This window comes from Lucilia cuprina, chromosome 5 (assembly GCF_022045245.1).
Source record: "Lucilia cuprina isolate Lc7/37 chromosome 5, ASM2204524v1, whole genome shotgun sequence".
Lineage (NCBI taxonomy): Eukaryota > Metazoa > Arthropoda > Insecta > Diptera > Calliphoridae > Lucilia > Lucilia cuprina.
Genome location: NC_060953.1, coordinates 38,030,591 through 38,055,274, shown reverse-complemented (window position 1 = coordinate 38,055,274; position 24,684 = coordinate 38,030,591). Strand labels below are relative to the sequence as shown.

General features: G+C 27.1%; 1 protein-coding gene across 1 annotated transcript in view; it reads left to right on the top strand.

Annotated features, from left to right (window-relative positions):
• Nucleotides 1-24,684, top strand: part of LOC111678882 (protein phosphatase 1 regulatory subunit 12A) — an 84,662-nt gene that overhangs the window by 23,142 nt on the left and 36,836 nt on the right. Inside the window, exons 3-13 of the mRNA XM_046952459.1 lie at nt 3,258-3,370; nt 3,754-4,054; nt 6,164-6,420; nt 6,486-6,580; nt 7,201-7,335; nt 11,200-11,319; nt 11,420-11,513; nt 16,791-17,330; nt 19,571-19,672; nt 19,812-20,060; nt 23,794-23,977. Coding sequence (XP_046808415.1) covers nt 3,258-3,370; nt 3,754-4,054; nt 6,164-6,420; nt 6,486-6,580; nt 7,201-7,335; nt 11,200-11,319; nt 11,420-11,513; nt 16,791-17,330; nt 19,571-19,672; nt 19,812-20,060; nt 23,794-23,977 — 2,190 coding nt within the window. The remainder of the gene's footprint in view (nt 1-3,257; nt 3,371-3,753; nt 4,055-6,163; nt 6,421-6,485; nt 6,581-7,200; nt 7,336-11,199; nt 11,320-11,419; nt 11,514-16,790; nt 17,331-19,570; nt 19,673-19,811; nt 20,061-23,793; nt 23,978-24,684) is intronic.

Below are 24,684 nucleotides of genomic sequence, written 5' to 3'. Positions count from 1 at the left end.
ATAGTCAAGATTGACTAATAATTGGCATTTGATTGCCAACTCAAAAATCCGCTCTTAGTTTCTAGCTGGTTTAACAAATATAGTTCTGATCTATAGTCAAGACTATTGACTGATCCATAGTCAAGACTATAGACTGATCTATCGTCAAGACTATAGACTGATCTAAAGTCAAGACTATAGACTGATCTATAGTCAAGACTATAGACTGATTTATAGTCAAGACTATAGACTGATCTATAGACAAGACTATAGACTGAAATATAGTCAAGACTATAGACTGAAATATAGTCAAGACTATAGACTGATCTATAGTCAAGACTATAGACTGATCAATAGTCAAGACTATAGACTGATCTATAGTCAAGACTATAGACTGATCAATAGTCAAGCCTATAGACTGATCTATAGTCAAGACTATGGAGTGATCAATAGTCAAGGCTATATACTGATCAATAGTCAAGGCTATAGACTGATCTATAGTCAAGACTATAAACTGATCTATAGTCAAGACTATAGACTGATCTATAGTCAAGACTATAGACTGATCTATAGTCAAGATTGACTAATAATTGGCATTTGATTGCCAACTCAAAAATCCGCTCTTAGTTTCTAGCTGGTTTAACAAATATAGTTCTCAATGGGTAAGGTTCCCCCTACTATTGTTGATCCATGTCCATAAAAACTGTTACTGTTCAAGTTTCCTTAATATTCTATTTTTAATATTTACTTCATAGAGGGAAGTGACACGCTCACAATTATTATTGTAAACTTTATGGGGATGTCAGAGATGAACTATTTGAACAAAGAGCCTATAATTACGCAAATATTTTCACTCTAAATTTCACATTTTCAAAATATTTCAAACATTATTGGTTCTAAATATTTTTTAAATTCTAATTTTACTTTCATAACAAATAACTATCATAAAATTTACATATAAAATTTTCTTTCTATCTTTCGTTTTTTTTTGTTATTGTTATTACATCAATATAGTAAATATTTACTTTAAATATTATATGTAATTTTAGTTAAACCAAACAATTGTGGAAAAAAATCTCGTTTCGAAATTGTAATAATATATATTAATATATTGATAACAAAATACCAACAAAATAATACTAATATCGTATAAACAATTTTGATTTAATATCGATATTTCGTTAGAATTTAGAAGTCGAATATAATAAAAACAAACAATTATTCTATTGCTCTATATACATACATATAAACATTTAAACGAAGTCTAGTGTATGTGTGCTGTTTGGAGAATTGGCAGAATTTCCGTTAAATATTTCGATGATATCATCTTTTATAATTCTTTTTTAAAAAAATTTTCTTTTGTTTTTTTTTTCAATAAATTTTTGCTTTTCATAATTTATTGTTATTTTTGTGAGATTTGTATGAATAAATGAATGAATGTTGTGGAGTAGGTTTCGTACTATAGACTGATAAATTTTCATATCAGTGCAGTTGTCGTTTTTTTTTATTTTTTTTTTTTTTATTTTATTAAAAAAAAATTTTCATAACATAATTTATAATTTTTTTATCAACAGAAAATAGATAACAGTCGGTAGATCAATTATTTAAAATATGTTTACTTTAGCCTCATGTTTCCGAAAGATCGAATGATCGTCAGTCCTGGGATATATTGATATAAACAAATTTTTCACTTCTTACTTCTAATTTTTGAGGTTGTTGACTGTAATTTTGTTTTAAAATCTTTTCCTATAATAAACACTATAATTATTTAAATTTAAAAGTTTTTTTTAATCATTTTTTAACACAAACTTTTCTAACAGACTATTCATTAATTTTGTTTCAAACTAATTTGTTTAATGTTATTTAATCTATTCATTTAAAAATAGTATTCAATAACGAAGTTTTGTGTTTCGTTCTAAACAATTTGTAAAATAAATAATATAAAGATAAACAAAAACAAAACAAATACTGTCTACACATCATTTTAATAGTGATTAAATAATAGACAAAATTTTATTGGCATATTTGTTATTTCTCTATTTTTAACGAACAAATAAATATTTGCATAAATTATTTAAATGTTTGGCAAGCATTTCTATAGAATAGTATATTTTTATCACTTTTCTTTTTGACAAAAAAAAAAAAAAAAAAATAGACGTTTACCGAGTCTGAGATTATACGTGTTTGGTACGCCAAAATATTACATATCATTAGGTGTAGGCCTGAAAATGACAAAGGAAGTGCTTCGGAGTTTCACTGTTTTCTCTACATTCGTATCCATCTGCTCGTAGATAGTCATGACTATAATATACTGATCTATAGTCAAGAATATAGACCGATCTATAGTCAAGACTATAGACTGATCTATAGTTAAGATACAGTCTGATATAAAGTTAAGATAATAGACTGATCTATAGGCAAGACTATAGACTGATCTATAGGCAAGACTATAGACTTATTTATAGTCAAGACTATAGACTGATCTATAGTCAAGACTATCATCAGTATATTACTGATCTATAGTCAATACTATAGACTGGTCTATAGTCAAGACTATAGACTGATCTATAGTCAAGACTATAGACTGATTTATAGTCAACACTATAGACTGATCTATAGTCAAGAATATAGACTGATCTATAGTTAAGACTATAGACTGATCTATAGTCAAGATTATAGACTGATCTATAGTCAAGACTATAGACTGATCTATAGTCAACACTATAGACTGATCTATAGTCAAGACTATAGACTGATATATAGTCAAGACTATAGACTAATCTATAGTCAAGACTATAAACTGATCTGTAGTCAGGACTATAGACTGATCTATAGTCAAGACTATAGACTGATCTATAGTCAAAACTATAGACTGATCTATAGTCAAGACTATAGACTGATCTATAGTCAAGACTATAGACTGATCTATAGTCAAGACTATAGACTGATCTATAGTCAAGACTATAGACTATAGTCAAAACTGCATGGTCTTCAATATGGAACCGTATGCCCCTTTTGTCACCCATTTTAGTTAGTTAGTTAGTTAGTTAGTTAGTTAGTTAACAATTTCACCTTGGTTACGGTTACCTTTATGGTTGGATAATTTTATCAATCTGGATCAATTCCCATTATAAACCCGATAATATTTCGCAACAATACTAGTATGACGATCGTCATCATGATTATCTCTTATTAAGTTATTAAGTTATTTATAAACATAAAAATTTAATTCCCCTAAAATTGTTACTAATTTCCACATTATTTCCATCTTATTTTAGGCCTGCATCGATGACAATTTAGAAATGGTTGAATTTCTAGTAGAACAAGGAGCCGATATAAACAGACAAGATAATGAAGGTTGGACACCCCTGCACGCTACAGCCTCATGTGGGTAAGTGTGCTTAACAAAAGAATATTTCATTAAATTTATCTATTTAATAAATATTAATGTTATTGGTGTTAACGTCGACAGCAGCAACAGCAGAAAAGTTTGTGTAAACGTTGCATCAGTAGCAGCAGCAACCGCTTTCTAAACCTCAAAGAAAAAAATAAACAAATAATAAAATTGCATAATTTTGAATTTCATCATCTAAACAAACGAAAAAAAATTGAAATGAAAAACATTTTATTTTCTATTTCTTCTAATTTCACTTTGTCTATGCTTGCTGGCTGGCTGGCGGCTGCATTAAAATTTTCTTTTTTTGTTTTCTTAAATGCCTCTTAATTTGTTTGTTAAAATAAAAATGTTGTTGTTTTTTTTTGTTTTTGTTTCAGTTTTGTAAGCATAGCACGTTATTTAGTTGAACATGGTGCCGATGTTGCTGCCGTCAATAGTGATGGCGATTTAGCCGTGGACTTGGCTGTCGACATCCAACATTTGCCCATGATTGATTTCATGCAAAAAATGGTGTCCGAACAACAAATTGATTGTGCTAAAGCCCGTCAAGCCGAAGAACAACAAATGTTGAGCGATGCCAAAAAATGGTTGCGTAGCGATGCCTCTGAAGTTGATCGACCACATCCAAAAACAGGTGCAACAGCGCTGCATGTGGCAGCAGCTAAAGGTTATACAAAGGTAATTTCAATTTTCATTTCATTTTGATTGTGTTTTGTTTGTTTTAATTGCAATATAAAATATTTTTTTGGTAAATTAAAATACAAATCAAATCTAGTGGATTTTTTTTAAATTGTGGATTCGATTTGGTATATTAAATTAGTGATTAGGAATAGCCATTTAATTTATTTCTATTTTGGAAATTTCCAGTCTTATATGGGAATGATTATGTTAATCAATGTATGAAACGAAATTTTCAGAGATCATTAATCATTCGGAAAAGCACTTAATATGAGTTATAGTCTCATAATCTATCAACTGACCATTGTAGGTTTCTAAATTAAGTAGAACTGTTGAGAGACTAATTTTAACTTCAAAGCCGATCTAATTGTGTCTGCGTAAAAGGTGATAAGAAAGATCTTCCTATAAAATTACTAGATCCATTTCAGATATGATTGCGTTCCTTTCTGATAGGTTCAAATCCATAGTAAGGTTTTTGATTTCTGATTTAAGTCTATAGTCAATACTATAGACTGATGAATAGTAAAGTCTACAAACTGGTCTGTAGTAAATTTTATTGATATCCGTTCCATATGTCCTTTATTCAATATTGTGTTCCTTCATACTTAAAGACTGATCTCTAGTCAAGACTATAGACTGATCTATAGTCAAGACTTTAGACTGATCTATAGTCAAGACTATAGACTGATATATAGTCAAGACTATAGACTGATCTATATTCAAGACAATAGACTGATCTATAGTCAAGACTATAGACTGATCTATAGTCAAGACTATAGACTGATCTATAGTCAATACTATAGACTGATCTATATTCAATACTATAGACTGATCTATATTCAAGACAATAGACTGATCTATAGTCAAGACTATAGACTGATCTATAGTCAAGACTATAGACTGATCTATTGTCAAGACTATAGGCTGATCTATAGTCAAGACTATAGACTGATCTATAGTCAAGACTATAGATTGATCTATAGTCAAGACTATAGACTGATCTTTAGTCAAGACTATAGACTGATCTATAGTCAAGACTATTGACTGATCTATAGTCAAAACTATTAACTGATCTATAGTCAAGACTATAGATTGATCTATAGTCAAGACTATAGATTGATCTATAGTCAAGACTATAGATTGATCTATAGTCAAGGCTATAGATTGATCTATAGTCAAGACTATAGTTTGATCTATAGTCAAGACTATAGATTGATCTATAGTCAAGACTATAGATTGATCTATAGTCAAGACTATAGATTGATCTATAGTCAAGACTATAGATTGATCTATAGTCAAGACTATAGATTGATCTCTAGTCAAGACTATAGATTGATCTATAGTCAAGAATATAGATTGATCTATAGTCAAGACTATAGATTGATCTATAGTCAAGACTATAGATTGATCTATAGTCAAGACTATAGATTGATTTATAGTCAAGACTAGAGATTGATCTATAGTCAAGACTATAGATTGATCTATAGTCAAGACCATATATTAATCTATAGTCAAGACTGTAGACTGATCTATAGTCAAGACTACAGACTGATCTATAGTCAAGACTATAGACTGATATATTGTCAGGACTATAGACTGATCTATAGTCAAGACTAAAGACTGATCCATAGTCATGTCTATAGACTGGTCTATAGTCAAGATTATAGACTGATCTATGAAGACTGATCAATAGTCACGACTATAGAGTAATCTATATCCAAGACTATAGATTGATATATACTCAATACTGTAGAGTGATCTATAACCAAGACTATAGATTAATCTATACTCAAGACTATAGAGCGAGCTACAGTCAAGAGTATAGAGTAATCTAAAGTCAAGACTACAGAGTGTCCTATAGTCAAGACTATAGAGTGGTCTGTAGTCAAGTCTATGGAGGGGTCTCTAGTCAAGGCTTTAGTCAAGTGATCTATAGTCAAGACTATAGACTGATTTGTTCTATATTGTTCTACATATACTGATTAATAGACGAGACTATAGACAGATTTATATTCAGGACTATAGACTGATTTACAGTCTATACTATAGACCGATCTATAATCAAAACATTTTAAACAAAAATATTAATTTTTCTTTCTTCCCTATAAGGTTTTAAGTTTATTGCTCGCGGGTCGTGCTAATGTTGATGCTAAAGATAATGATGGCTGGACACCACTGCATGCGGCAGCACATTGGGGACAAAAAGAATCCGCAGAAATGCTATTAGACGCCATGGCCGATATGGATGTAACAAACTATGCCGGACAAACCTGCATAGATGTAGCAGATCGTAAAATGGTTAAATTCCTTGAAGAATATAGAGCAAGTAACAAACGTATGAAACGAAGGCCATCTAGTCAAATCAGGTAGTGTTTAAAACATTAACTCTTAAAGTGTTTTTTTATTAATTTATTATAAAATTTTACAGTAGAATCTCAGATACAATTGAAAATCATATCGATAAAACAAACACTAAAATTATACGTGTTGAAGTGCGACCAGAAAATAACAAGGATCATGTCAATGGTAAGTGTATGTTTAAGATTAAAGGTATTTAAAGTATCATAAAGAAAAATCTGTTAAATAGTTATGGATTTATTAAATTAAAAAAACAATTAACAATAATCTATATATTTTCTTATACTTTTTTTCTTAAATGTATAATTTTGTTAAATGTGCGTGCTGCCTTAAATGGTGGGCGTGGTTGTTCTTTTCTTTGTTGTTCATTTCATTGGATATCTTTATACACACACACACACACGCAAACAGGGTCCCATGGGCGTTAGGGCAAACATTTGAAATTGTTTTTCATTTCATTTATCATTCCATTAGTTTATAACATTTTAATTGAACCCTCCTCTTTGGCATTTTATCCCCACATGAGTTTGTCTTATTTGCATTTTATTTCATTTACAATGCGTCTCTCTTTCCATCTAAACATCGATCACAATTCATTGATAGATTTGTTTATTTTACCATATACGATCATTTTAATTTGTTTTAAATATTGATTTGATTTGTTTGTGAGTGGTTTTGTTATTTTTCTGATTTCATTTTTTTCCCTTAAATATTTGATTTCTGTTTTTGAACGTTTTAAATGTTTGTTTCATATTGTTGTTGATTGTTGTTAAATTCATTGTCTATAGCTTCTACGTCTATGGCCTCTACTTCGGGCCTAACGTCCAGTAGTTTACCAACTAATTCGGAATCCGAAGAAACTGATTCAGATTTAACCGATTCCACAGAGAGTTCGCATTCAACCAGCCTTTCTGATCGTGAAGGTATCTTTAGATTTGTAATGACATGTTTTATTATTTCTATATTGTGTTGTTTCTTTTTCTTTATGTAATGAAATACTTGCACGGTTTTTCTTTTCTACATTTTGATTAACTTTTTCTTTTGATATTTCTTCGAAAAGTTTACACTTATTTTGATAACTTTTGTAATTATTTTTAAAACTTTAAACAAGCATTGTGTTCTTTCTGAAACTTAAGAGAAAGAGTCAAATTACCTCTTATAGGTTCGTTCGTCATCTACTTTTGTTCAAATATTATTTCATCTTCTTCTTTTGTTAAAATTTTATCTAAAGGGGTAGAATTATAAACGTTTTTGCCTTTAAAAGATAATTTTTTTTCGGAATTTAATTTTCACACAAAAATGTTGCAATTTTGAGCTTAAATTGCACTTTTAAGTATTTTTTTAAATAAAAAGTAAAAGAGAAAACTAAATTTTGTCATGTAAACGAAATCAAATTTTTAAAATGTGTACAGTTTGTTTTGTTTTTTTTTTCCTAAAAAATTTTGCCTTTTTAACTTTAAATTGCATTTTTTGCAATATTTTCTAAGTAAAAGGTGAAATATAAGTTAATATTTACATTTTTACATAATTCCATTAAACTATATTTAATTTTTGTTTAAAGTTTTTGTGGTATTTTTGGAAAAAAATTTGCAATTTTGCTCTTAAAATGCATTTTTTTAAATATGTTGCCTTTTTGCCCTTAAGTTGTACTTTTATTTGTATAAAAGAAAAGTTATTTGCGGGCATCTACCTTTTTTAATTTCTTCATACAACAGAGAACAAATTAAAATTTTTGTAAAAAAAATTGCAATTTTGCTCTTAAATTGCATTTTTTTAAATATGTTGCCTTTTGCCCTTAAGTTGTACTTTTATTTGTATAAAAGAAAAGTTATTTGCGGGCATCTACCTTTTTTAATTTCTTCATACAACAGAGAACAATTTAAAATTTGTTTACAATTTTTGTTTAAAGTTTTTGTGGTATTTTTGGAAAAAAATTTGCAATTTTGCTCTTAAATTGCATTTTTTTAAATATGTTGCCTTTTTGCCCTTAAGTTGTACTTTTATTTGTATAAAAGAAAAGTTATTTGCGGGCATCTACCTTTTTTAATTTCTTCATACAACAGAGAACAAATTAAAATTTTTGTAAAAAAAATTGCAATTTTGCTCTTAAATTGCATTTTTTTAAATATGTTGCCTTTTGCCCTTAAGTTGTACTTTTATTTGTATAAAAGAAAAGTTATTTGCGGGCATCTACCTTTTTTAATTTCTTCATACAACAGAGAACAATTTAAAATTTGTTTACAATTTTCTTTTGCAAAAACATTTTGCATTTTTTCTCATAACTTGCGGTTTTTAAGTTATTTTCGGAATTAAGGACAGAATAGGGAAAAACATATTCTTTAAACAAAAATTTCCTTATAAAAAAAGTTAAAATTTTCAAACATTACTTTGTTTTTTTTTTTCAAAAAATGTTGCCTTTTTGCTCTTAAATTTAATTTTTTGTCCCTTTTTTAATAAAATATTAGGAATCAGAAAATATTTTAATTTTTCTTAATTGTATCTTTGGGAATTAAAACAAAATAGGGGGAATCATATTACTTAAACATAAATTTCATAATTTTGTCAATAAAAAATAAGGAGTCGGAAGATATTTTAATTTTTCTTAATTGTATCTTTAAATACAACAAGATATTTTAAGTTTTTGAACTTTTCTTTTGCAAAAAATTGCCTTTTTGTTCTTAAATTGCAGGTTACTTTCAGAAACCTGCTTAAAACGAGAGTGAAGGGAACATGTACATACGTTTGTAATAAAACTTCGACATAAATTTGAAAAATAAAATCAAGAAATATACAAAATTTATTGTTTTTAGATATATTCTGCCAAAAAATGTTGCCTTTTTGCCCTTAAATTGTATTTTATGCAATTTTTTGTATACAAGAGAAACGTAGACACTCTCTTTTAAAAAAGGTAACATAAAACAAATTTTAAAGTTTTCTTAAAAAAAATTGCTCTTTTTGTCCTCAAAGTGCATTTTTTATGCAATTTTACATTTAAGTTAATTAAAAACATTTTTTTCTAAATTAATTAAAAACTATTTTTTTAATTAGTTTAAATTCAAAATTGCATAAAAATGCACTTTGAGGGCAAAAAGGCAATTTTTTTGAATAAACTTTGCCTTTGAAGGCAAATTTTTTCTTGAGAGAACATTGGAAACAATTCTTTTCTATAATTAAAATTTCAGTAATCTTTTGAATATCAAGAAGTATGAGAGATTTAATTATAAATAAATTAAAAGTTGTTGAAGTTTTATTTTAAGAAAAAGGTGCTTTTTCATGAAAAGTGTATTTTTTTTGCAATTTTGTAATTTAATTGTTTTTTTTAAATATTTACAATTATTAAAACATTTGCTGTTTTTCAGCAAAAAGTGCATTTTTTTAATTTTGCAAATAAAATGTAAATGTAGTAATTTTCTAATATTTGTTTGCCCTTAAATTGTATTTGTATGTAATATTAACCTTAAATTGCACTTTTTGGGATTTTCTTAATAACAAGCAAAAGACCTTGAGAATATGTTGTTTTTAGAAAACTTCAACATAAATTGAAAAAAAATTTTAGAATATTTTAAGTTCTAAAATGTGTAGTATTTTTTGAAATTTTGCCTTTTTGCTCTTAAATTGCATTTTAATGCACTTTTCTAAACAAAATATAAGAGAACAATTCCTTTTTATCAAAATTGTATAACAGAAGATTTATTTGAATTCTTTTGGAGTTCTTTTTTTAATGAAAAATGTTGCCTTTTTGCCCTAAAGTTGCATTTTTATAAAACAAAGTTTTTTTCTTTTAAATTTTGTCTTTTTGCCCTTAAATTGCATTATAATGCACATTTCTGATCAAATATAAGAGAACAATTCCTTTTTATCAAAATTGTATAACAGAAGACTATTTTGAATTCTTTTGAAGTACTTTTCTTAATGAAAAATGTTGCCTTTTTGCCCTCAAATTGCATTTTTATAAAATAAAGTTTTTTTCTTTTAAATTTTGTCTTTTTGCCTTTAAATTCCATTTTAATGCACTTTTCTGAACAAAATATAAGGTAAAATTCCTTTTTATCAAAATTGTATAACAGAAGACTAATGTGAATTCTTTTTAAGTTCTTTTCTTAATGAAAAATGTTGCCTTTTTGCCCTCAAATTGCATTTTTATAAAACAACGTTTTTTTTTTTCTTTTAAATTTGTATTTTTTTGCCTTAAATTGCATTTTAATGCACTTTTCTGAACAAAATATAAGAGAACAATTCCTTTTTGCCGAAATTGTATAACAGAATACTAATTCAAATTCTTTTGGAGTTCTTTTCTTAATGAAAAATCTTGCCTTTTTGCTCTCAAATTGCATTTTTAAAAAACAACATTTTTCATAATTTCGTTGCAAAATTTGATTTTGTTTATTTTTAAACATAGAGCAAAATAGTAAGAGGTTTCCCGGAAAAAATGCCATGAAATTCCGGGAAAGAAAAATTTTCAAATTATATAAAGCAAATTATAAATCAATTTATATTAAATATTCAATATAATTTTATTACTTTTTCAAATTATGTTTAAACATTTATTAGCTTTTAATTCTTTGAACATAATTTTTTAATTTTCTTTTTAAATGTCTATTAATTCACATTTTAAATTTATATAAAAAACAACTTTTTAATAAATGTCTAAATTTTTAATTATAAACAAATAAATAATGTCTTTTAACATATTTTTTTCTAATTTTAATAAACATTTTAACACTGTTTAAATCATTTTATTAATAATTTTAATTACTCTTTTTTTTATTAACATCACTTATTTCTAGATGATAAATCATCTATGCAGAAAACTACAAATGAAACACCCGCCACAGAAGATGAGGCGCCATGGCGACGTAATAATGTCACACGTGTGCGTTCTACCAATGAAAGTCCAATTAAAAATCGTATGTATTTGTTGTTGTTTTTTTATTGATTTATTTTGTTTTATAGCTTTTCTTTTTTCTTAAATTAATTAATTAATAATAATTATTTACTTTGTAATAGAAGTTCCTGATAATGAAGTTAGCAAAACAAATAATGCCACCACAGAGACAGATGTTATTTTAAGACGAACTCAAAGCTTTGAGAATGATGAAAAGTAAGTGCATTTTTTTATATTTATTATTATTAAATAAGTGGTTTAATGTTTGTCAAGCGTTTTATTTTCTTGTTGAAAGTTTTAAAAATTTGTGTTGAAGAAAAAGTAAGCACTTTTAAGGGGGTTTAGTGGTACTTTACTCAAACAATCAAATTATGATGTAGCATGCTGATTTTTGTAAAACGCAAATATGATCGGTAATGTGTGACCATACATTTGTACTTGTTTGGATTGCACAAGTGAAATTACCCGTATTACAACCTGACTGAAAAGAATTAGAAAGATTTTATTATGATATGTGACGTGGCTCCACGAGAATTTTCAGATCTAAATGATTCCCCATTTCACTGTCCCGATAGCCTGTTAACTCTGAATACAGAATTTTAATATTCTCATTGTAGTATCTGCCGAAATTCACCATTCTATTTCTTTTTACTTGAATCTTACTAAATTTAACGTGTAGCAGACATAATTGTCCAATTCACAATCGGCGTATCGTAATATGTCGTAATTTGTTTTATTATTGATTTGTTTTTGTTTCAAAAAAAAAAAATTATTTGAACAAATTTTATGACATACGATACTACAACGATACGACATCGATTGAGAATTGAACAAATGTGTGTTATGCCAAAATGTCAGCCAACCTTTAAATGGAAAAGAAATTACGAAGTTCTTTACATGATGATCTTATGCAACTAAGATTCCAAACAATAGCAACTCCTGAATGCCTGACAGTGGCAAAGAAAGTGTTTCAGTGTTTTTCTGTCCTTTCCACATGGTCTACATACGTCTGAATCCGCACGTCCAATTTTGCATAAATGTGCTCGTAATCCTGTGTGTCCGTCCACTTCAGACTTGCTCATTTTGAGGAGATTTTTCGTCTTGCCCTCATCAGGGTAACCCCATAGGATTTTCGTGGTTCTACCCACTCTTAATGATAGAATATTAAAAAGTTGAAGCTAGAGGTAAAACTTTATCTATACAATCTGGATTCAGGCCTCTATAAAGAGTGTGTTAAATTAAAATTTAAAAAATTATATTTCTTTTATTGTATCATACGTGTCCGCTTGCCTACGTTTAACATAAAAGTCATCACTTACCATCCTTTGCGTTTGAGGCTTCAATAAAGATCCAATACAATCCATTTCATTCTAATTGATTGTCATGGAAAAAAGTCTCCAAAAGTCAAAACATGCTATGAGGATGCATTAATCTATATTGTCTGGTAATTTCTTCACACTTCACAGTCGACTATACTTTGACTTAAATCATGGGCTCCACACAAATGAGCCTATTTACAGAGTTTAGATCAAATTCATGAGTGGTATAAAGACCATCAGTAGTTATTACTGCTGACGTATGAAGGACAAGAAAATGCTCAGTTAAAAAGGAAAGAGAAATAGAAACAACCCGTTTCCAAATAAGTTTTAACCTATTTTATCAACCTTTATTTAACGAGTCAATTCCCTTTTAAAAGAAACTTGAAAGAATATAAGATTCCCTATTAAACGCAGTCAAACAATCGTCTGATCTCCTTATCTTGGTAATTGCCCTAACTGAGCTGTGTGTATTCAGACCTATAGGTATCTTGATAACCTTCACATTAAGTGTTTGGTGTTTTAAAATAAACCTTTTTCAGTCATCTAAATCGTTCGAATCTAATCAAGCTACTACGTTCGCGACCACATTACTATGTACAATACAGTGTCTCGGCACCCAAACAGTCTAATGGTAAACAGACTTTAATGTCCCTAAGGTCGGGTTTTTCAGATAAAGATAATCTACATTCTTTGCTTAAACCTAGTTTAATATATGTTTTGTGTTGTTTCAGTAAACAGTAACTTTACTTATTATCTTAGTTTAACTGAGTATTATTGGGCAATTAAACTCAACTCAAGTGAAAAAACACAATTATCAAAAACAATAAAACAATGATTTCGGAACAACAAAAATTTAATATTTTATTAATGTTTTAAATGTTTATTTAACATTTTCCCAAAATTTTCCATTTTACAAAAGTATTGTTTGCAAAAAAAAAAAACTGTTTATTGTTTATGTTTTTGAGTGAAAAGTTGGCAATACTAACAAAGTTAACTGAGCTTAAATCTTTATATATTGGTATAAGTAACCTAGGCCAAGGACAACTTTCTTTAAATTAAGAAGTTTTTATATGTTATTAGTGCCATCCATTTCCTTGATCATTAAAGATTTTAAATAATTTACTGAAACAATAAAACAGTCACTTTTACACATCCCGTTTTTAATTTATTCTAAATAAATAATTAACTAATTTCTACTTTTAAACATATTATATCACCATTCCCCCATATAGACAAAAACTATTAATTAATACCTAAATATTCTCTCTAATAATACAATCAATTATTGTTTTACAAGGGATTTTTATCTAAAAAATATAGAGATAAGGTTTGCGCATATAGCAAACGCTATAAACAAATTGTTAAAGTTTTTGTCGTTTTAAATTGTTTTCGCATTAAAAGTTATATTTATGATTCACACATGAATCAAAATAATTTTATAAACAATCAAAAGATTAAAAAAAAATTGCAACAACAAAAGTAATGTTTATAAAAGCAGGTAATAACAAAAGTTAATATAGAACGATTTTGTAATGAACTACAGATGTCACTGGATCAAAGTTTGAATAAATAAAATTTTTTATTTAAATTCTCATTACATTGATAAATATTTGGGATTGGGAATACTTTAAATTATAAACTTTAGTAAAGGTTTATAGATAGATATAGTTTTGTATGAACAATTGTTTTAAAATCCAACCAGCTAAAAATAACTTCCAAAGAAGTGAAAAAGAATTACAATTTACTCCATGGCAGTACTGAAAAAAATCTGAAGAAGTGATGATTTTAACATAGAATTGTCATTAAAGGGATGTTTTTTTTTATTCCACATTCACTACATCTGAAGTCATTCTTAGGACAACTCCAAAATAAAATTTTAGTACAGAAAACATTATATTTTAAACAAAATTTAATTAATTTCGTAATAAACATCACTTCCACATAAGGTAAACAAATTCACTTAGTGCTTTTTTTTGAAGTAGTGTTAAATGTTATTATTTTGGAAGCACTTCGTTTTATGAGAGCCAAAATGTGTTCACAACAAACGAATGGTTCTAGAACTGAACAAGAACTGAACAAGAACTGAACTGGAACTGAATAAGAACTGAACTAGAACTGAACTAGAAGTGAACTGGAACTGAACTAGAACTGAACTAGAACTGAACTAGAACTGAACTAGAACTGAACTAGAACTGAACTAGAACTGAACTAGAACTGAACTAGAACTGAACTAGAACTGAACTAGAACTGAACTAGAACTGAACTAGAACTGAACTAGAACTGAACTAGAACTGAACTAGAACTGAACTAGAACTGAACTAGAACTGAATTAGAACTGAACTAGAACTGAAGTAGAATTGAATTCGAACTGAACTAGAACTGACCTAGAATTGAACTAGAACTGAACTAGAACTGAACTAGAACTGAACTAGATCTGTGTAATTAACCCTATCCCCATTAACAAGGTCCCCTTTAGATAATTTCGTTAAAGCTCATAATTGGCACAAAAAAATAAAAGTATTACGATCAAATTTGACACATAGGTACTAATTTGTACAATTCAAAGTTTCTACCAAACTTTACACTATATCCTTTGATGATTCATTTCGCTTCGTTGTAAGTCAATAAACATCACTTCCACAGAAAGTAAACAAATTCACTTAGTGCTACTTTTGAAGTAGTGATAAATGTTTATACCCTACACCACTTTAGTGGGGAGGGTACATTAGGTTTGTGCTGATGTTTGTAACATAGAAAAATATTCGTCCAATACCCACCTTAAAGTATACCAATCGGCTTAGAATCATTTTCTGAGTCGATTAAGCTATGTCCGTCCGTCTGGCCGGCTGGCTGTCCATATAAACCTTGTGCGCAAAGTACAGGCCGCAATTTTGAAGATAATTAGATTTGGCACACACGCTTCTTTTGGCCAAGGGACGAAGCCTATTGAAAATGGTTGAAATCGGTCCATTATTTCGACTAGCCCCTATACAACCGTACCCCCCAAATAGGGCCTTTGGCTTATAATTAATTTAAATGATCTATTATGTTAACAAAAGTCGACAAAACTTAGTTTTATAGAACTTTAAATGACACTACCGATTTTTGTAATGATCGGGCTTCATTTGATCCTATCCCCCATACAAACTCCCCTTCAGAAAATGACTGAAAGGTCAAAATTCACTTACAAACACTATTAACACTTTTAAGTTCTACATAAATATTATTGAAGATGACTTAACTCCCCCTACCAACATTTTTAAGGATAGGGCCATATTTTGCCCTACCCCCCTTTGAACACTCTTGTAAAAAAAATCTTTTTTTGCCAAAATAAAAGTAAAAATACTCCGAAATAAAGTAAAAAAACAAACCAAATGCTTTATTTTTTTAAATAATCCCCATTTTTAATATACATACTGACAGGTGTAGGGTATTATATAGTCGGCTACGCCCGACTATACATTCATACTTGTTTTATTTTGGAAGCACTTCGTTTTATAAGGGCCAAAATGTGTTCACAACAAACGAATGGTTCTATTAAATAGTTTTCTTTTTAAAGTGTAGCGTTCACAAATAATTTGCAATTTTTAACAATTAATTTATTAATAGATTGTTTAGTTAGTGAAATACCTGGTAAAGAGTGCTTACTTTTTCTAGCGGTTCTACATTTGATTGTTTTTAAATTTTGTTTATTTATTTCATTTATAATTATTAACATTTATTTATGATTTTTTATTATTTTTTGTATTTCTTTTCATTCATGTATTGTACGAAAATAAAAAAAAATTGTTTTGCCAAAAATAAAAAACGAAATAACTTTAAAAAAATCATTAAAAACTAATCCTCACACATCATTCATTAAATGTCGAAACTAAACAAAATAACGAAAATTGCAAAAAAAAAAACTTTAAACAAATTTTGTTAATTTAATTAAATGCCATTAATTTTTGTGTGTGCGTGTGTGTATTTTTATATGTGTTCTGCTAAATCACCAACGTGTATTTTGCTGCTCTCAAAAACCAATAATTTTTTTTTCATTTTTTACTTTTATTTATAAATTATTTAATGCTTTACTACAAATAATTGTTGCTTACGTTTAAATCAAAAAAATAACAAACAAAATTATTTTCCAAAAAACAATTAAAAAAAAATCATCTGCAACTAAAACAAAAAGATTCTATCAAAAATATAATGAATTGCGAGCACGTATTAAAGCTAATTCATGCCCCATAATACCGGCTACACTGCAACAGCATCAGCAACAACAACAGCAACAAAATCATCAACAGCAACAACAACAACAGCAAAATAATAATAATAATGTTAACAACAATAACAATAATAACAATACTACTATATTAAGTAATAGTACAATAACTGGTGGTAGTAGTAGTTGTTTGAAAAACTCTACAGGATCTGCTACAACAACATCAACCGCTACTACAACAATTTCCTCTACACCCACTACTACTAATAACAGTCTACTTACACCATTATTACCACCACAATCGCCATTATTAGCAACACCAACATCACCTGCCACAACAAATACATTGGACCCTACCACAACAAATTCACCCAATTCAACTTCTACTGCTACCACCACCACCACCAACTCCTCTTCTTCCTCCATCAATATCACAAATATCATAAATCCAAATTATACTGTACAAAGATCGGCTTCACTTAAAGATCATAAACAAATATTTATCAGGTTTGTTTTTTCTTTGATTGTTTCCAAATTTGTTTTTTGTTTCCTCTTCCTGTTTTCTTACACTCTCTCTCTCTGTCTCTTTTTCTTAATGTTACTCTACTTAAATTGTAGTGTTTAAATTAGTTGTAGTTTTTATACATATGTGTGTGGGTGTGTTTGTATTGTTTTGTTAATATAGTTCTGTTTTATATTAAGGATTAATTGTTAATAGCAAAAACTTAACTAAACTGAAATAAAATTGAACTTGAACTTAACTAGAACTGAACAAGAACTGAAAAAGAACTGAACTAGAACTGAACTAGAACTGAACTAGAACTGAACTAGAACTGAACTAGAACTGAACTAGAACTGAACTAGAACTGAACTAGAACTGAACTAGAACTGAACTAGAACTGAACTAGAACTGAACTAGAACTGAATTAGAACTGAACTACAACTGAAGTAGAACTGAACTGGAACTTGTGATAGAGAAAAAAAGGATTTTAAAGTATTTGGTCTTTTGGTTTAAATTTTTTGTCTGCCTGTGTAATTAACCCTTTACCCATTTACAAGGTCCCCTTTAGACAATTTCGTTAAACTTCATAATTGGCTAAAAAAAATACAAGTATAACGATCAAATTTGACACATGCTAATTTGTACAATTCAAAATTTTTACTAAAATTTGGATCAAGGGGTAGGATTATTTTTAAAAATTATGGAGTTGGAGGATAAAATTTGACAAATATTACTTGTTGGAAATATTTTTTATTATTTTAAATTCTATAGAGAAGCCTGTTCCTTAATTGACTTAAGTCCCCTAGGAACCAGCCACTCTTCTTAAAATTTGAGGGTGGGTTTATGATATATTGATTTTATTTTTGATTTTCTCTATTATTGAATCTTAAAACATAATATTAAGCATATATAGTCTAAAGTAAATGAGGACCTATAAAATAAAAAATTGTGGTGCTTATATGATTTTCATAAAATACTTGTTCAATATTATTCTACAATACTGAACCCAGTAACATAAAAATATACATGTAGAGACCGGATTAAATGAGAATCTATAAGAGAGTATATTTTGGTTCCAATTTTCTGTTCTATTGAATTGAACCTAGAATTATGGAATAAAGAAACCAGAGGAATAGTTTTTATATTACATTTACAATTGTCTTCTTCTTTTTAATAAAACAATCATTGTTTTGATAGCAAACAGTGATTGATGTTTTTTGTTGTTTGTATGGCTACACTGCGAAGTTTAATCTTGTACTCAAAAACATCAGAGGCGATTTACATTAGATTAACTAATCCGATTATTAATTGGAATTTGATTGCCATTTTACATGTTGATGCAACACACAGGGTATGGTAGTTTTGTATAATTTGTTGTAGGAAATCTTACTCATCTTGTGGGGAATCTTATTCATCTTGTAGGGAATCTTACTCATCTTATGGCGGGCTTTTTCGATGAAGATAATCTACATTTAAACCTAGTTTAATCTATGTTTTGTGTTTTCAGTAATCACGCTAACATTACTTATGATCTTATGGGTCGATTATGGATGTCAACTAAACTTCAGTTGCATCTTCAAAGTTAGAGAATGATTTCAATCTAGAAAAGGATCAAAGTTGAAGAGTTTTAATGTTTTCATTGTTTATGTTTTTGTCGGAAAAGTTGGCAATACTAACAAAATTTACTGATCTTAAATCCATAACTGAAAAACACAATCATTGGTTAAAGTCCGCCTAAATTTGTTTCGAGCAGATTAAGCCTAGTTTAACTGAGTAGTAGGAAACCCGCCCTTAAACTTATATAACTGTCTGTTTATACAAATTGGAGTCAACATGTGTGTTCGTTTGGTTCTTTGGAAGCAGCTTAATAAACGTAGTTTTGCTTTCAAAACAGTTAATAAAATTTTATTTATTTGACTTTTATAAAATAGTAAACGTAAAATTAGTAACTAGTAGTTATCTCTAGTGTATATTTGTAAAAGTAATTATTGTAATCTGTAGTATTTGTTATTAATTTTTGAATTATTAATATAAAAAATTTAAATTTTAATTTTATACAAATGTAAATATTGGAAAAAACTGCTTTCAAATCATCCTTAACATTTTCATTTTCTTTAATAACAAAAAAATATATATCTAAATTAGTTTTAATTACATGTTAGTTGGTATTTTTTGTCTCCTAAGTTTAAACATATTTTATTTATAAAAAAAAAATTCAATAATTTTATTTTATTCTTCACCTTAGGAAATCACCACCCATAAGCCCCTCAGTGACATCTTCACCTGCTACAGCTGCCACTACAACGAATACATCAAGTCCTGCTGCTGTAACCACTCCCATCAGAAGGTATATTTTGCTAGTTAATTTCTTGTTATAAATAATTTTTATTTAAATTCCTTTTTGGTTTTGTCTTTTTAATTTAAAATTTTTCACTTTCCCCCCACAAACACACAATAAAAACAAAAATTATTTGATTATTGTTTAGCAGCACTCCCACAACTTCTACTACTACTTCTTCTACTCAATCAAAAACCACCACTCAAGTGGCTAAAAGTAGCACACAAATTAAGGATAATAACGCTACACCAAACAATAAACAAAATCAGAATTCAAATAAAAATAATAATCAAAGTACAACTATTAGTACTAATAACAATAATAACAATAATGGTTCAGCTACCGTTGAACCGGTTAAAAAACAATCTACTGGAAATATATTTAAAAATTTCTTCAAGTAAATATAAACATCCAACATGTTATTTCGAATTAATGTTGTAAAAAACTACATATTTGTTTGTTGTTTCGCGTTTTTAACAAAAAGAAAAATTAGCTTTTAAAATTTCCATTAAAAATCTATTCTAGTTTGGCTGTTTAATATTTTTATTTTTAACAAAATTAACCAAAAAGCTTTAATTTTTTTAAAATTTTAAATCGGCTCTATTCCCCTTATTGTTAATGTTTTAATTATTAACTATTTCGCTAATCCTTGTTAAAATTAACTAAGGATATTTGGCTTTAAATTACTAACTATTAGCCAAATTACTAAAATTATTTTAAGAAATTGTTTTAATATACTTGTTAATTCGCTGTTCAAAATTTTCTCTTTTATTAGAAAATTTAAAATTTTTAAAGGAATTTTTTAAAAAATATTTTTTTTATAAAAATCTTAATTTTTTTTAACATTTTCAAAAATTTCTCATATTATAGGAAATTTTTTAATTTTTTTTATTTTATAAAAAATTTTTCAAAAGAAAGTTTTCAAAAAAAGGTTTTTAAAGAAAGTTTTCAAAAATATCTTTTTTAACCCTTTCACGCACATAACTAAACCGCTAGACTTTTTATGGATATGACTTTACCACCCACGTATAATGATCATTTTTTGATGCAAATAGGAAAAAGTATTTTCGAAAGATATCGCAGGAAATTATCCATTTTAGCATGTAGTGACATCAAATTTTAAAAAATAACACAATTTTTTTTGGAAATAACCTTTTACTGTAGCAGGGAACTCAAAATAACGCTCTAAATCCGTGGTGGCCAGAAAGAGAATGTTTAAAACGCATATGTTGTAGTGCAAAATATAAAAGAGAACATAAATGAAAATATGTGTGCTTTGCACTGAAAAAAATTTTATGTTTGTACATATTTGTGTTATTCATATTATTAGTATTATAAATGCTCTAAATCGAGAAAAATCTTAGGACCCCAGTGTCGCATATACGTGAAAGAGTTAAACAAAGTTTTTCAAAACTCTCTTTAGAGAAATATTTCTAAAATGTCTCTTTTTATAGGAACATTTTGTAAAAATATCTCATTTAATATAGAAACAAAAATGTATTATTTTATATGAAAATTTTTAAAAATTCCTCATTTTAAATTTTCTCAATTTATATAAACATTTTCAAAAAAAACTCTCTTTTTGAATTTTTTTTCCAAATTCTCTCTTATAGAAAGTTTAGTTCTTTAGTTTTATTGAATTTTTTTTCAAAATTTTCTCTTTCTGTAGAAAATGTGTCATTTTATAAAATATTGTTTAAAAAACTTCCCTTTTTATAGAAAGATCCCAGGAAAAATTGTATTAGTTCTACAACTAGTTCTAGAACACTAGCCTTAACTCGTTTAATCTGGGTGTAGAGACCAATGATTTTTGTTCGAAATTGTCACCTTCGGAACTGGTTCTGAGGAAGCGTTATGGTCGTTCTTTGGAACTCTTCTGGAACTGGTTATTTAATCAATGATTTTTGTTTGAATTTGTCAACAGCGGAACTAGTTCAAGGGAAGCTTTAGAGAACGTATAAAAATATCAATTTTTTTAGCGTTTTTCTTTGAAATTATTAACATTAGGATCAATTTTGAGAAACTATTGAGGAATTTTTACTATTGTACCAATGTTATTTACAAAACTTACATACATATCTTACGCAAAATTTAATATAATTCTTCCACACCTATAGTCTTTTAAATTATATTTTTTTAAAGAAAATACGTTACAAGCAGCTAAGTTTTTTAGGGATCCTTTCCATATCTTGTAGTTTAGTTGAATGCAAAAATATACATTGCATTAAAAATAACTTCTTGGAATAATTTGAAAAAAAATTCAAAAAATTAAATATTTATAATTTTTTGAAATTTTTTTCAATTTATTCCAAGAAGTTATTTCGGAACTAGTGTAGTATAACTAGTTTCAAAGAACTATTCCTTTGAAAACTAATTAAAAGTATTTAAGAACCACAACAATATTTTAAGGAACGAGTTCCAGAAGTAATGGCGCCACTACTTATTCCAAGGCTGTTGTTTAAGAATCTGAAGTGGTTCTGTTTTCACTCGTTCTAGAACTAGTAGTTTTTAGAACAAGTTCTAAAATTTTTCCTGGGTATAAACATTTTTAAAATATTCTTTCTTAAAAAAAAAATGTTCAAATTCTCTCTTTTAGAAAGTTTTTCTGAATTCTTTATTTTTATTGGAAAGTTTTAAAAATTTTTAATAAAAAATGTTTAAAAATTCTCTTTCTGTAGATAATGTATCATTTTATAAAATCTTAAAAAAAAAAAAAAACTTTTTATAAAAAGTTAACTAAATTTCTCTAAAATTTTTAATTTTATACAAAATTATTCGAAAATATCTCTAGAAGATTTTTCAAAAGTCATTCATATTATAGAAAAATTTCTCAATTTATAAAAACAGTTTCTTTTTCTCTCTTCTTAAAGAAACTTTTTAAAAATTCATTATAAAAACTTACTTTTTATAGAAATTTTTGAATTTTTTTTCTGAATTTTTTACCAAAATTTCTCTTTTTATAGAAAACTTTTCAAAAGTTTTTCACTTTGTAGAAAATTTTTTTATTTCCTAGAAAAATTTTCTCTTTTTAAACTCTTTATAAAAACTTATTTTTTATAAAAAATTACAAAATTTTATAATTTTTTTCTGAAATTTTTACAAAAATTTCTCTTTGTAAAGAGAAAATTTTATAAAAAAATTTCAAAATTTTATAAAAAAAATTCAAAATTTACTTCTCTCATTTTATAAAAAGTTTTTCAAAACTGTAAAAAATAAAGTTTTGAAACCGTTTTTATAAGAATTTTATTCAAAATTTCACTTTTTATAGGAACATTTTTCAAAATTTCAATTTTTTAAATATCTTTTTTATTTTTTTAAATGTCTCTTTTTATAAAGATTTTTTCAAAAATTTCGAATTTTATAGAAACATTTTCAAAATTCTTTTTTTTTAAGAAAAACATTTTCAAAATTCTTTTTTGTTATAGAAAGTTTTTCAAAGTTATATCTTTTTTTTTGAAAATTTTTTCAAAATTATCTTTTTTTATATATTCTTTTTTAATTTTCTTTTTTATAGAAAATTTTTAAAATTTGCTTTTTTTATAAAAACGATTTCATTTTATAGAAAATATTTAGAAAAGTTTTATATTTTTTTACCAAAATTTTTCTTTATTTGAAATTTAAAAAAAAAAATTGATTTTTTTTACTTTTTCTATATTTTTTTTTTAATTTCATTATTAAAAAAATTTTTAATATAGAAATTTTTTGTCAAAAATTTTTCTATTTATGAAAATTGTTTGTCAAAAATTTCTCTTTTTATTGAAAATTGTCCAAAAATGTCTCTTTTTAAAGATAATTTTTTAAAAATTTCTTTATTATAGATTTTTTTGGAATTTCTCTTTTTCTAAAAAAATTTTGAATAAGGATTAAATTTTTTTTCATAGAAAACTTAAAACAATTTATATTTTTATAGATTTTTTTTCAAAATTTCTTTATAAAAAATTCTCATTTTATCGAAATAACAAAAAATTGCTAATTCTTACAAAAAATTAAATACCGTTATATAATTGTTTAATACCCACTGACTTGATTTGTTCTAATAGCACGTTAAACTTTTTGTTTTAATTCTAATTATCAATAACATAAAATAACAACAACAACTAATTCATGTTTATGTCTTTTCAAAACTTTAGGTCCTTCGTACCACCGGTACGTGACGAAGAAAGTGAAACACAACGTAAGGCACACGCTAAACGTGTACGTGAAACGAGACGTTCAACACAGGGTGTAACCCTCGATGAAATCAAGAGTGCCGAAGAATTGGTGAAAAAGAAAAATTCCACCATGAACAATAACAACAATAACAATAGCAGCAGTGTAAGTATTTTATTTAATCTAAATTTAGGATTAAAAAAAGGATTTTTTTCATATTCATTGCCATTACATTTACACACACATTTAGAAAGTTTTACTTTCTTTAAATTGAAAAAAGAAAAGAAAAAAATATTTAAAACAAATTCGCCAAAAAATATGTCCTTTGTCCTGTTAACAAGTACAATTGTTTTGTTTTTATAACATTAAATCATTTGATTAAATTCAATAATTCTGAAATTCATTTCGTTTAAAACATATTCTCACTATCAAACACCACCCACTTATCATTATCAATCAATCAATCACGCTTATGGAAGCGGTATTATTTTTTTTGTTGTTTAAAAATTGTTGGGTTTTGTTTTGTTTTTTTTTTAAGTTTTATTCCCCTTTTTATACATATAAATACAAATATTTTTACACTTTTTACAATTAATTATAGAAAAAACCAATCACACTTAGTTGAACAAATATCATTTAGTTACAAGATTATTTGGATTTTGGTTAACCTTTAATGGAATTGGTTGGTTTATCATAACATCCATTTACCTCCAAAAACACCCATCTACCACCAGCCATACAATCAATTACCCAAACACCCACTAATTAGTATTAATTAACTTCTTCCCTATATTAAGGGTTGTGGTGTTTTGTTTTGGAATTGTTAATTTAATTTTAAAGTTATTTTCTTCCTATTGTGATGGTTTGTTGTT